Source organism: Pipra filicauda, unplaced genomic scaffold (genome assembly GCF_003945595.2).
Source record: "Pipra filicauda isolate LSUMZ 115617 unplaced genomic scaffold, ASM394559v2 scaffold80_size11013439_pilon, whole genome shotgun sequence".
NCBI classification, from domain to species: domain Eukaryota; kingdom Metazoa; phylum Chordata; class Aves; order Passeriformes; family Pipridae; genus Pipra; species Pipra filicauda.
This window is the reverse complement of record NW_024104987.1, coordinates 10,205,888-10,218,139: the sequence shown is the minus strand read 5'-3', so window position 1 is coordinate 10,218,139 and position 12,252 is coordinate 10,205,888. Positions and strand designations below refer to the sequence as shown.

At 51.7% G+C, this 12,252-nt stretch overlaps 1 protein-coding gene across 1 annotated transcript in view; it reads left to right on the top strand.

Moving 5' to 3' along the window:
• The window catches only part of LOC113985117 (CMT1A duplicated region transcript 4 protein homolog), a 28,333-nt gene extending 18,697 nt beyond the window's left edge, over positions 1-9,636 (top strand). The window contains exon 3 of the mRNA XM_027715705.2: positions 9,175-9,636. Coding sequence (XP_027571506.1) covers positions 9,175-9,551 — 377 coding nt within the window. The 3' untranslated portion in view covers positions 9,552-9,636. The remainder of the gene's footprint in view (positions 1-9,174) is intronic.
• Positions 9,637-12,252: the final 2,616 nt, after the last annotated feature.

Sequence of the window (12,252 nt, the reverse complement as noted above, 5' to 3'; positions counted from 1 at the left end):
CTGTGCAGTGGGTGGGTGGGGAAGGGAGGGCTGAGAGAGGCTGTTCCCAGTTCCTTGGGGAAATGGGAGCTGATGCTCAGTCCCAGCGTGGCTGGGACTGGTTATTCTCCAAAGTGCCTCCATCAGATGTGGCTGTGCATCTGTATTTTTTCTTTCCTCATTTGGAGTCTCACAGTTAACTGGGAGAATGTTCTTCTGCCAACTCCTCTGCCCGCCCTGACGGGAGGTCCTGGTGCTCCCCCTGACCAGCACGTGCTGGGCTGTTCTGTGGGCACAATGCCCTGCTGTTCCCTCCTTGTGCTTGGTGGGATGACACACTTCTGCTGGCACTGGGGGGGTCATGCTGCAGGAGAATGGGGGTTTTATTTTCTGTGTCACCAGCCTTTGAACCAGGGCTGTCCTGAGACGACCTTATTGCCCTTGGCTGTGTGCTGTGCATGGGCAGGAAGGGGAAAATGTGCTGGATTTCCAAGTGAACTTGGAAGACTCTGTTTCTCCCCTTGCTGCTCACTGGGTAGGGTGGGGAAATGGCTGCAAACAGCAGGAGTTGCACTGAGTCCTGGTGTTAATGGGACTTCTATCCCATAAACTTCTTTAGGAAGAAATTGTTCCCTGTGAGGGTGGTGTGAAGCTGTGGCTGCCCCATCCCTGGAAGTGTCCAAGACCAGGTTGGATGAGGCTTGGAGCAACCTGGGCTAGTGGAAGGTGTCCCTGCCCATGGCAGGGAGGATCTCTAAGGTCCCTTTCAACCCAAACCAATCTGTGATTCCATGAAACTGTGGCTGCTGTGCCAGGGTTGGATTTATCCAGTATTTCACTTGCACGGAGGTGTTGCTGCCCTGCTGGTGAGGGATCTCAGCTCCCATCCCTGTTCTACCAGCACCCATGGCAGAGCCTGCCAGGAACATCATACATGGGCAGAAAGTGCCCTGGGGGTGTGAGGAGCTTCAGGATGAGCAGGGTGGTGGGGTCTGTGCCAAATTCTTAGTCTTTGAGGTGGCAGATGTTCACAGAGGGTCAGGTAGGAGGCAAATCCACATGTCTTTATGAACTTGGAGAAATCCTTGTGCTTTTGGCAAGATGAGGTGGAGTAAGAGCGCTGCTGTGTTCCACAGGTGCCCTGTCCACAGCCAGATGCTGGGTTTGGGTTGGTTCAAGCCCTCTGGGGGCACTCTGGGGCACAAAACTTTGGGGGGCAAAACTGTTGTGTAACACTTCCATGAAGAAAACAGAGAGGAATCCTCAGCCCTGTTGGGAACAGCACTGATGGAGAAGCAGACATCTCCTGGTCCTTGCTGGGACAGGAGCATGGACGTGGATGGGGAGCTGGGCAGGCTGGAAGGTGGTGTGGGCTTGATGCCCCTCATTGGGGGAAGGTCTGGAGGTTTGTGTGGACTGATGAGTCCAAGGGAACCTGTCCTGGCTCCCAGGACACACCTGAAACCTGGTGTATCAGCTGGCCTGGAGATGCTCAGCAGCTTGGCTGTGGAGCTGCTGTCCCCTCTCCAAAAGGGGATGGATTCAGCAATGGCTCCCTCCACCACCTCCAGGTGTGGGTGTAGCTGTGAGTCCTGGTCCCGAGGGGAGGCACCTCCAGGCTCTGCCCCTCCATCTGCTGCAAGCAGGGAGGGGGTTCTGGGGGTGTAAAGGGTTTGGGGGGCTGTGGCAGCAGCAGGGCAGGAGGTGGATGTGGAGTCACACATGAACATCTCGTCCTTTCCATCCTACTGGAATTGGACTGTGGGGCCACTGCGTCTCCCAGGGGAAAAAATGCCCAGGAATTCCACAGACTCTTCAATCTCATTTCTGTTTTACAGTGAGACAAAAAGGGTGCCTTTGTGTGAGGGCTGAAAGGAACTGCCCAGTCCCACAGCCTTCCCGAAAGCTTAATGTCAACTATTTGCCTCCTTGTGTTTTCACATAATCAAGCACTTTTAGCTGAATTTCTGTGCTCTGGCTGCTCCCCCAGATGGGTGTCCCCCTGCTCCACGGCACCCATGGGATGGACAAGCTGTCCCTGTCAACCACCTCCCAGCAGAGATGCTGGGATATCTGGGGGATACCAGCCAGAGATCAGCAGGAAAGGTGACTAAAGGCAGGCTGGGAGACAAACCAGCAGCTTGAGCTGCTTTTAATTTGAGCCAGTGCTGCTTTTCTGATAGCAGGGGCAAGCTTGTGCTTATAGACCTGGTGTCTCATCCCTGTTTACACCAGCCTGGCCCAGTATCTCTTGCTGGGGCATCACCCATCCCACCCTGGGGTCAGATGTTCCCCTGGTTTAAAGTGACTGTCAAATTAACAGCGGCAGCTGAGAAACCACCCCTTCTATTTTGGTTGCTGTTTGCATGTGCACACTGGAGCGTCTCGGGTGTAGCACCAGAGGTTTCTATCCTGGACTCCACCTTCTATTTGTTTTTTTTCTTTTCACCATGTTCTCTTCCCCTTTATGAGAAGAAAAACTAGAAGTGAAAGAAGGACTAATGTTGTGTCTGCAGAGAACACAGCTGGGCTAAAAATGCCAGCAGCGTTCCTGTGGGTATCGTTCACTGAGCTGGGCTGCTCCCTGTCCTGTTCTGTGCCATGAAACCTGAGCTGTCACCAGGAGCATTGTCAAACATGTCCCATGGAAAAAAAAAAACAAAATCAAACCCAAAATAACCTGGGGGGTGCAGTGCCTGCAAACTGCTGCTGCTGGGGAAGCCCTCATGGTTTTTTCTCATGTTCCTCAGGCAGTTTTCAAAACTCAGGGTTGGAAAGTGGATCCTGGGGTGGCTGAGGTAGTGGCGGGGATCCACATGGATTCATTCCTCACTTCAGCACCCATTTAGAAGTATTTGGCCTGGGACAGGATCTTGGCTAATGAACCATCGTAGTTCACCCCATGGTTCAATGTCCAGTGGATCCAAAGCCCCTGGAAGGGAATGGATGGGCACTTGTCAACTCCACCTGATGTTGGATCAAGTCCACCCTGGAATAAACAGAAATAAACCACTTGTCAAGCTATTTGTTTCTCCTACTGGCTTTTCACTGTGGCCTCAACACCTAGACAAGGTTTTTCACCTTGCCTGGAATCTGTCATGGGATCCTGACTTCCCAAATCTGTCTTGCTGCCTCTTCTGTTCATCCATTCCTTCTCCTGCCCTTTTCACAGCCTGTGATCATCTCTCCATCTTTATCACAGCCTCCAATTCACATGGATGGGGAGGAGTTTGGGTTGGAAGCAGCTCATGGAGAACTTCAAACAGTAAAATCACATGAATGAATAAAGGGGATTTTTGTTGCTCTTATCCTTTCATCAGCTTTATTTCATTCCCAGCAGTTGAACTTGCAATTGCTGTTCTCTCTGGCTTCTTGCTGAGTGTCAAATTAAAGTCCTGCTGAAGCTGAGAGCAAACTACTGTTGAGCTCTATAGGACGAGGAAGGTCTGAATTTTACTTCTGGCAGAGTAGCACTTGGTTCTCTTTGTGTTGCTTAAGCTGAGAGGTTGCAAAGCCCTTGGACAGGAGCCTTGGAGGCAGGAAATTCCTCTCCTGAGGATCCCCCAGAAATGCAGGCTAAACCAAGGTTGTAAAACAGAGGGTTAAGATGTGCCCAGTAGTGCCTGATGTCTTCCCAGTGGAGTTCAGGGGTTTTCTGTGCCACACTTCTGTTTGGTTGTAGGAAAAACAGATGCTTCAGTTCCAGTGAGAAATCCCATGTCAGTGGAAGATCACAGAATCATTAAGGTTGGAAAAAACCTCTAAGATCATCAAGTCCAACCATGAACCAGCACCCCCCTGTTCACCACCCACACCATGTCCCCAGGTGCCAGGGTCTCCCTCTCAGGACTCTTTCCACTGGATTGGGTGTCCCGTGGCCTGACTGTGCTGCAGCAATCTGGGTGCCCACGAGCTGCTGGGGAGGGGTGTGTTCCTTGGTTCCCGTGTCCAGAGTGAACCCCATGTGGAATCCTCTCCACCCCAGCCTGTGGAGATGTCAGTTCTTGCAGGCCTGTGTACCCCGGCCAAGAATATGGGAACCACATGTCCAAAGCCCAGGGACTGGGAAGCAGGGGCTGGGGGCCCAGAGCCCGACAGCAGGGGCTGGCTTAGAAACAAGTTAGAGAACAGAGGGGGGGGGAAAGAGTTAGTTCTAATTATCTTGAACTTTAAAAAGCAGAAAATAAAAGCTTATTATTTCACAGAGTCCCCTCTGCAACATGTAATTTCATTTCCCTCTATTTGCTTTTACTGCTTGCTCTGGGCACTGTCAGAACAACTTGATTTATAAGCGACAGCTTTGGCTGTTTTTCAGGCGAGTCTCTCTAAATATAAGAGTGTGAAAACTGTCCCAGTGCCAGCAACTCTCTGCAAATTCACATGAGTTGTAGCATGAAGCAAAGTGCTGGGTGCTTTATGTCTCTCATAAAAAGCAACCCTCCCTTCTTCCTCTGGGGAGATTTTTTTTCCTTTTATTACAGGGAATATCTCGACCTGCAGTTGGAGAAAATAAAAACAAAATAAGCAGTGGTTGTTACCTTGCTATTGCCCTGCCACTGCCTCCCTTGTGTGCTATCAGTGGAGAGTTGTAGATCAGGAGGGAGATGTTTATTGACCAAGGCTTTTAGCAACAGGGCTTTGTCTCGAGTTTCCTCCTCATCATGGAGAGGTAAAGGAAAAAAATGAGACCTAATGCAATGGCAGGTATATAACACAGCCATGAATTGATAATTACATCTGAAATTTGGGGACAGCCTGAACAGGACTTAGCATGTGCTTTATGTTCTGGTTAATAAAGACAAGCTGTGTTCTCTGTGTGACAGTTCTTCTGTGTCACTTTGGAAGTGCCTGGCTTTGGTGGTGCTGTTTTGGATGTAGTCAGAGAAATTTGGACTTTTCACTGTCAATCACTAGAAGCTCAGAAGCCTTTGATGTGGATTTAAAGTTGTCCACGTGCGTCCCCATTCTCACAGGAGTTGTAATTCTGTAATTAACTATAAAGTTCTGGTATTGCCCATTTTTAGTGTCACAAAAGGATCAGTGTTTGAGTCTTTTAAACTCTGCTCTCCAGAGTGGGCTCCTCTGGTGTCCAAACAACCTGAGTCTGATTTATAGCCTGGCTGGACAGAGCAGGCTGGAGGCTTGTGCTGCCAAACCAGTGGGAAGGGTCTCAGGTGGGTCCCTGGCTCTGGCCTGGCTGCTGCTGATCCTGCAGAGCTTGTGGTGGACAAAGGAGGCTTTTTGATTTGAGTTTTGGACTGAATCATAGAATCCCAGGAAAGTTTGGTTGGAAGGGACCTTTAAGATCATCTCATTCCTGCCAAGGACAGGGATACCTTCCACTATCCCAGGTTGCTCCAAGCCATGTCCAGCCTGGAGCACTTCCCATTTGAGCTCTTGGTGTGGACAGCTTCAGACAGACCCCAGGCAGGGGGAGGTAATGGCAGGCAACAATCCTCTGTCTCCAGTGGGATGGAAGCCAACCCAATTCTGCTCTGGGAAGCCTTTCCCAGGACAGTCCTGGAGACAGGACTCTCTGGCAGGTGCTTCTGAGGCAGAGGAGCTCACGCTCAGTTATGCTGAGAGGATTCCCAGGGATGTTGTGGAGCCATTTCCCTTCCAGGCCAGTAGCCAAGCACAGGCTGTAAATAACAAATGGTGGCTGATGATCCCCTCTTGTTCTGCTCCGAGGTGTTGTCAGCTCTGGGCTTTCCCTTGGCATCTTTGCATTCCCATCTTCAGCTCCGTGCTGCTGTGGCATCTGGCTCTCTCCTGTCATGCCCTTGGTGTGAAGGAGTCCCTTCTGGGGTGGCCTGCCTCACATCAGGGATGTAATCCAAGGAAAGTTGATGAATCCAGGCTCTGTGTGTCCTTTCCCTGGAGCTTCTTTAGTTACTGCTGGTTTGGGAAGGGTTAGAGATAAGGTCAGAGGAGAAATATCTGGGATTTGCACCAGCCTCTGTCTCATCACTCCAACATGGGCAACTTGGCAGACCTTGTGGACTTGTCTGAGGTTCTTTGCACCCAAGCACTCACAAGTGCACAGGTAAATTCCCCTCATGGGTATCCAGACTTTATCCTGTCACCAATGTTCCCACATCATCAAATATCCAAACTGGGGGTGCTGTCCATCAGGTTTTATAGCCCTGTGAGATGATGCTGTAGCAACACAACTGAGCCCAGGGCTCTTTTGAAACCCCAGCCTACATGAATATCCCTGGAGTAGCAGGATTTATCCAGGATTAAACAAAATGTAGGAGACATGCCTGGTGCATGCACATGTCCTTCTGTCCTGGACCCATGAGCTCAGCCAGTGTCTTCACATCAGGAGCCCTTTGAGCTGGGAACATTTGGCTCGGGGCAGGGAAGGCTCCAAGGACAACATCAGGCATGCAGTGAGAGGAGCTGGAGCCACAGCCCAGCACCAGAACCCTTGTCCTTCCCTGCTCCACCACCTCGTTGTGCTCATTCCTTGCCTTTCCAGTGCACAGCTGGTGGTTCAGGGTGAGGGACTGAGCTGGATCTTTGTTTGCTCTGCAGAACATGGGGAGAGCTTTGTTTGGTGGTGAGGAACAGGAACTTCTCCCCCACGTTAGGCTTGTGTTTGCATGGTGAGGAGCTGGGGGTGCTGTTCTGGCTCTGGCCCCCACTGTCACACTCTCCGTCCCCCCTGGCACCCGTCTCACTGGCTCTGGGTCCTGCTGGGAGCAGGTGGGAGGGATTTGCTGCATCTCTGGGGTATATGGAACTCCTTCCATGGGCTGTGCTTCTGCTGTTATCCCCACAGCTCAGCCCTGGGTGGCATCTGTGTGTTTATTCGTTTTACAAAGACATGAACAACGGCCTATAAAAGTGGGGAAAAGGCTCCAGATCAGCTTTTTGTGCCTCACTAAGCATTGTTTTGTGTCTGATCCTGCTGGTTTATTACCAGGTTGCAGAGCTCTACCTCACACATGAAAACACTCATCATCAAGCCAATGGGTCCCTGTTCAGAGCAGCTCCTGGGACCCCAATTCCTTCTGCTGGGGGTGGCCCGCTGTCCTTCCCAGCTCTCTGGAGAATGGGCTGAGCCAGAACTCCCCAGTCATCAGAAACACTTTGAAAATAGTCAAACTGTCCTTTAACAAGAGTTTTTTAAACCCTCCTGTAGCGGTTTTACTGCCCAATCAGCCTGATGAACTCAGCAGTAAAACAGTGCTGCAACAAGGGTTAAAAACTCCAAACAGTGAGTCAGAACAGGCATTCCAAGAGACATGGACTATCTCAGCCTGTCAAAATAAATTCTGTTCAAGCACAGAGTGTGCCACTGTCCGAAATCTCATCATTTAAACCAAGACTATTTTTGGCTGGGCTTTTCCCCCTGCTCGGGCTGAGCGTGTGTGCACAGGGTAGGTACAGAGTTTCACTGCACTAAAACTTTTTCGGTATGGAAACTTTTTTTTTTTTTGTTTGTTTCCCCCTCTCCTGCAAACACGTCAGGCTGTTTCTATTCCTAGCTCGGGGAAGAGCCCGGGCTGCCCTGACCGTCCCGGTACCGCCGCTGCCGGGCGGTGCTCCCAGGGGTGTCCTGGCTGGATGCGCGGCCGTCTCCCGGCGGGGAGGATGGATCGCTGTTCCTGGAGAGCACGGGGAAGGCGAGCAGACCCCAGCCCTCGGGCTGCCATGGGAGCAGTTGCCGGCGGGAGCGCTGGCCTGTGTCCGGGACCGCGGGACAGCACGGCCGCCTTCCCGCAGCGCAGGTGGGAGCACGGCTTGTGGAATAGCACATTCCTGACGTTTCGCACACCCAGAGCCCACCTGGAGCCAGCCCTGGCACGGACAGAGGTGCAGGAGCAGTGTGGTGCACGATCTCAGGCTTGGAAGCCTGAATCATAGAATTATAGAGTTGGACATGGAGTCTATGAATTCTATTTCATAGAATTCCGGGTTGGAAAAGACCTCCGAGATCATCAAGTCCCACCCCTGATCCAACCCCGCCGTGGTTCCCAGCCCATGGCACTGATGCCACATCCAGTCTCACCTTAAACACCTCCAGGGACGGTGACTCCACCCTCTCCCTGGGCAGCCCATTACAATGTCTAATCACTCTCTCTCCAAAAAATTTTTTCCTGATGGATGTGGCTCGGTGCAGACACCACTGAAAATACAATTTCCCTCCTTCCTTCTGTCCCTACAACTTTAAAGGCTTCAGATTATCTTTTACTACAGTCTTTAAATGCTCTCATTTCTCTAAAACCCTGTCTTGGAGCTCTGAGCCTTTTGGTGTTAATTTGTGGTGGGACCTTGGGAGAAACCCCACTCCCAGCTCTGACCCTGCCGTCCCCCCTCTGAGCACCCAAAGCTTTTTGGCACTTTTGAGGGGACCCTGGGTATTGCAGCTGAATGTCAGAGCCCTGACAAACCCCAGTGTGCTGCTGTTTTGGGTGTTTCCCTGACATGCTCAGCTGGCTCACAAAGGACTGGCCCCCTGCAGGAGAGAAGGGCAGAATTATCTCCAGTTGAAAAAACAAAATAGTGCACAATGAGAGGTAAGGACAAGCCTTGTGTCAGGTGAAAACTCTGTATCTAAAAATACTGATACCAATGATCTCATTTTCCAAGATCTGTCTGAATGCATCTTCCTTTCCTGCATGACTTTTTTCCTGGATTTTCTGCTTTGAAGCCTCCCTCGGACAGACATCTTCCCAAGTAGGCTCAGTCTAACTGCTCCAGCCATTTCTGCCAGCCTTGTGGCTTTGTGTGTGAGGTGCAAGACTTGAGTGATGAAGGGGTTTAGTACAGAAAGATGAGACTGGGAAGGTCTTCAGTGCAGGCTTGCCTTGGCCATTGGTCAGTGCTGCAGAAACAAGAACTGCTGATTTCCACCCCACCCCCTTTTCTTTCCCACTGTTTCTTGGTGTAACACTGACCTCCTGCAGCTCTTCCTGTGCTCAAAGATAGAAATAAAGGCTCAAAGGCTAGAAATTATGGACATTATCTCTGTTTCTTGCGTGGCTTATTTGGATCTTGATGCAAAGTAGCTCTGGGTAGAGCACTGCTGTCCCTTAGTGCTGCCTGGCCCTCCACGGCCATCGCTGATCCCAGCGTGGTCTTTGGCTCCAAGGAGCATCCTTGGTGTCACCCTTCTTTGTAACCCTTCCCAGAGAGGGAAGAAACCGGGCTGGGATCTCATGGTATCTGTTTCTTGGGTTCCAGAGGTTGTGCTGCCCTCAGCCAACGTGGGGCTGCCGGGACACCTCATCCAGATCCAGCGCCCCGGGCCTGCCTACGTCACCCACACAGGGCCCCTGGTCAGGAGGCTCCTTGAGCAGGACCAGCAGAGAAAGGCTCCATCCAACCCCCCTGCACAGACAGAGCCAAACATGGAGCCTCCAGGAGATGGTCCTGAGGAGGAGCCCCAGGTGCTGAGCAGAGGCAGCAGCCCTGGGAGTGGGAAGGACTCCGTGGGAATGCCCCCGGCTCAGAGCACTTTGCCATCACAGTGTGTTTACAACAGGGTTATTTTTGCAAGGAGACCTCCCTCCCGTGTGCTGCCATGGAGCAACCTGGAGTGTGCCAGCAGGAAGGATTGATCTGCCTGCAGCTGGAAGCAAAGCAAAGAAAGAAGATGCTCTTCAGTGTTTTCTGGAGTCCATTAAACTACCCATGCAAACAGCATTTAACTTTTTGAGTCTTTTCCTAAAAACCCCGTGTGAATGAAAGCAGACGAGCACAGGAGGTGGTGGTGATGCATTCTGTGCTCTCTGCTCTCAGGTCTGGAGGAGACCAGAACCTCTGCTGCTGGTCTTGCCTCACATGGCAGGAGCTGTTTGCAGCTCTGCTGCTCAGAACTGCCCCCGAGGGCCGGGGATGGAGATGAGATGCCTGAACGCCCACACAGCCCCACACACAGGGCTCCTTCTCTGCTCCTGTGACCCTGCTGGCATCAGCACAGAGTGCCAGCACCCATGGGGGGGTTGGCTGAGGGGAACAGCCTCTGGGGACTCTCAGTGCATCAGCACCCGCTGGGAGTGTTGGATGAGTGGAGAAGTGCACTGGGAATTGGTGTCCCAGCTCCTTGGAGCTGTTGTGTCCTGCTGAAGGAGCGTGGACTGGAAGGGAGAGGAGTTTACAGCGGGCATTTCCTTGTGCTTGTGTCCCTTTTTTCCTTGCCTGCCTGTCCTTAGGGTGTGAGGTCTGACCAAGCTGCATTTACTACTTTAGTTATGAGGAAAGGCTGAGAGAACTGGGATTTCTGCCTGGAGAAGAGAAGCTTTGGGGTTACTTAATTGTGGCCTTCCAGTGCCTGAAGGGGCTACAAGAAAGATGGAAAGGGACTATTTCCAAGGGCCTGGAGTGACAGGACAAGGGGCAATGGCTTCAAACTGCCAGAGGGCAGGGATAGACGGGATATTGGGAAGAAATTCTTCTTTGTGAGGGTGGGGAGGCCCTGGCACAGGTTGTCAGAGAAGCTGTGGCTGCCCCATCCCTGGAAGTGTCCAAGGCCAGGTTGGACGGGGCTTGGAGCAATCTGGGCTAGTGGAAGGTGTCCCTGCCCATGGTAGGGGGTGGAATGAGATGAGCTTTAAGGTCCTTTCCAACTCAGGCCATTCTGTGATATCCATGGACACAGGTCAATTAAAAGCAGAGTGATGCAGCAGCAAAGCTGATTAATCAGCTGGCAGATGAGCTGCTGCTCCTTTCTCACTTTTACAGATGAGCTGAGGTTAAAGCAGCTTGGGGGACATGAACTTTTGCAAGTCCTTCCCCCAGTGTGGCACTGCAGAGCCCATCCTGGGTGTCCAGCTGCTGGTGTGTACCAGCTCAGCCCTCAGCGCTGAGGAATATTGCCAGGCTTTTAAAAACCATTTGCAAAGGCACCACCTCATCGTTTTTTGGCTGTTAGAGGTAGAACCCAGTGTTCTGGTACCATCTCTGTGGCCACCTTCCTCCTTTAGGATGTTCCAGCTGGCACAGCAGAGCCTGCAGGCCCCTCTGACAGTGTATCTAGCTCTGCTACAATGGGTCCATCCTGTGCTTCGAGTGAAGTCCAAATTGGGCAAAAATGCTGAGTGGCTACTCAGTGACCAACTACACCAGCCTGCACTCCTGAGGGGTGGCATCTCCTCCTGCAAGAGCACTGCTGAGGAGACACCTGAGAGGGAGCAGGAAGCTCTGCAGAGGTGGGAGGGAGGTGCCCAGTTTGGCCACTTGTACCTGTTTCCCCATATGGCTCTACTGGGGATGGGACCTCACATTTCCCTGGAGTTTCTAACTGGCAAATATGGGAATTCTTGTCATGAAAACACCAAAAGACACCCCTTCCCACAGGGGTGATCCCTTCTTCTTTCAGATACCACTTCTGCAGGGACTGAGCTGGTGCTGGATCATTTCAGCATTTAAAGCACTTGAAACAAAGTACTTTTACTTTCCTTGTGATGGTGTAAAAAAAGAATTGGCAGGTGTTTTTTTCTTCCTGTCAAAATGAAATTTGCTTGAGGAAGATGTTTGCCCTGGAAAACTTCACTGAAGTTATAAACAACTTATAATCAGCAGTATTTGCTGCTGCACCTAATGGTGTTCCCAAAGCTGCACTCTCAGATCGGGGGATTTTTGGCTGCTGTGGGACTGGTGCCACTCGTCAGCTTTGGGAAACAGTGTTGGGTTTCTGCAGGGAAAAAATGTGAAGAATTAGAAAATATGACCAAAAAAAAAAAAAATTAGAGAAATTACCTCTTTCCATGGATGTAAAAATAAGTTTGTTCCCTGCCCTGTTTTGAGCCCGGGCACTCTCGTGCCCACAGCACGTCATGAGCCCCGTGTTCAGGGGCCTGTCCCTCCTGCCAACCCTCAGCTTTGGCCACGAGCCATGGAAATGGGAATAAATAAACAAACCTCACTTTCTGACTTAGTTTCCTGGGAGGGATCCTGGAGAAGGGAGGCAGAGGTGCCGTGTGCTCCCCCCTTGCTGCCAGGGTGGTGGTGGAAATAGCTGGGAGAGAGACCCAGCTGGGGCTGTGTCTGTCCTGCTGGTGACTGGGGGGGTTGTGGGCACTGTCCCCCTGCGCCCCCTTGGCACAGAGCTCCAGTGTGGGGGGCACAGCTGTAAGGGTGGCATCTATTTAATGGCCATCTCGCAGCTGGCACCAGGATGGTGTCCCATGGCAGCGCTGAAGCCAGTGCAGGAGGTGTGGGATGTGATGTGAACCCCTGTCCAAGCCTCTCAGGCTTTGCTCTGCAGTTCCATATTCCCAGGGAAGGTGGATAAGGCCCTGATTTCCCCTCAGGTTTGCT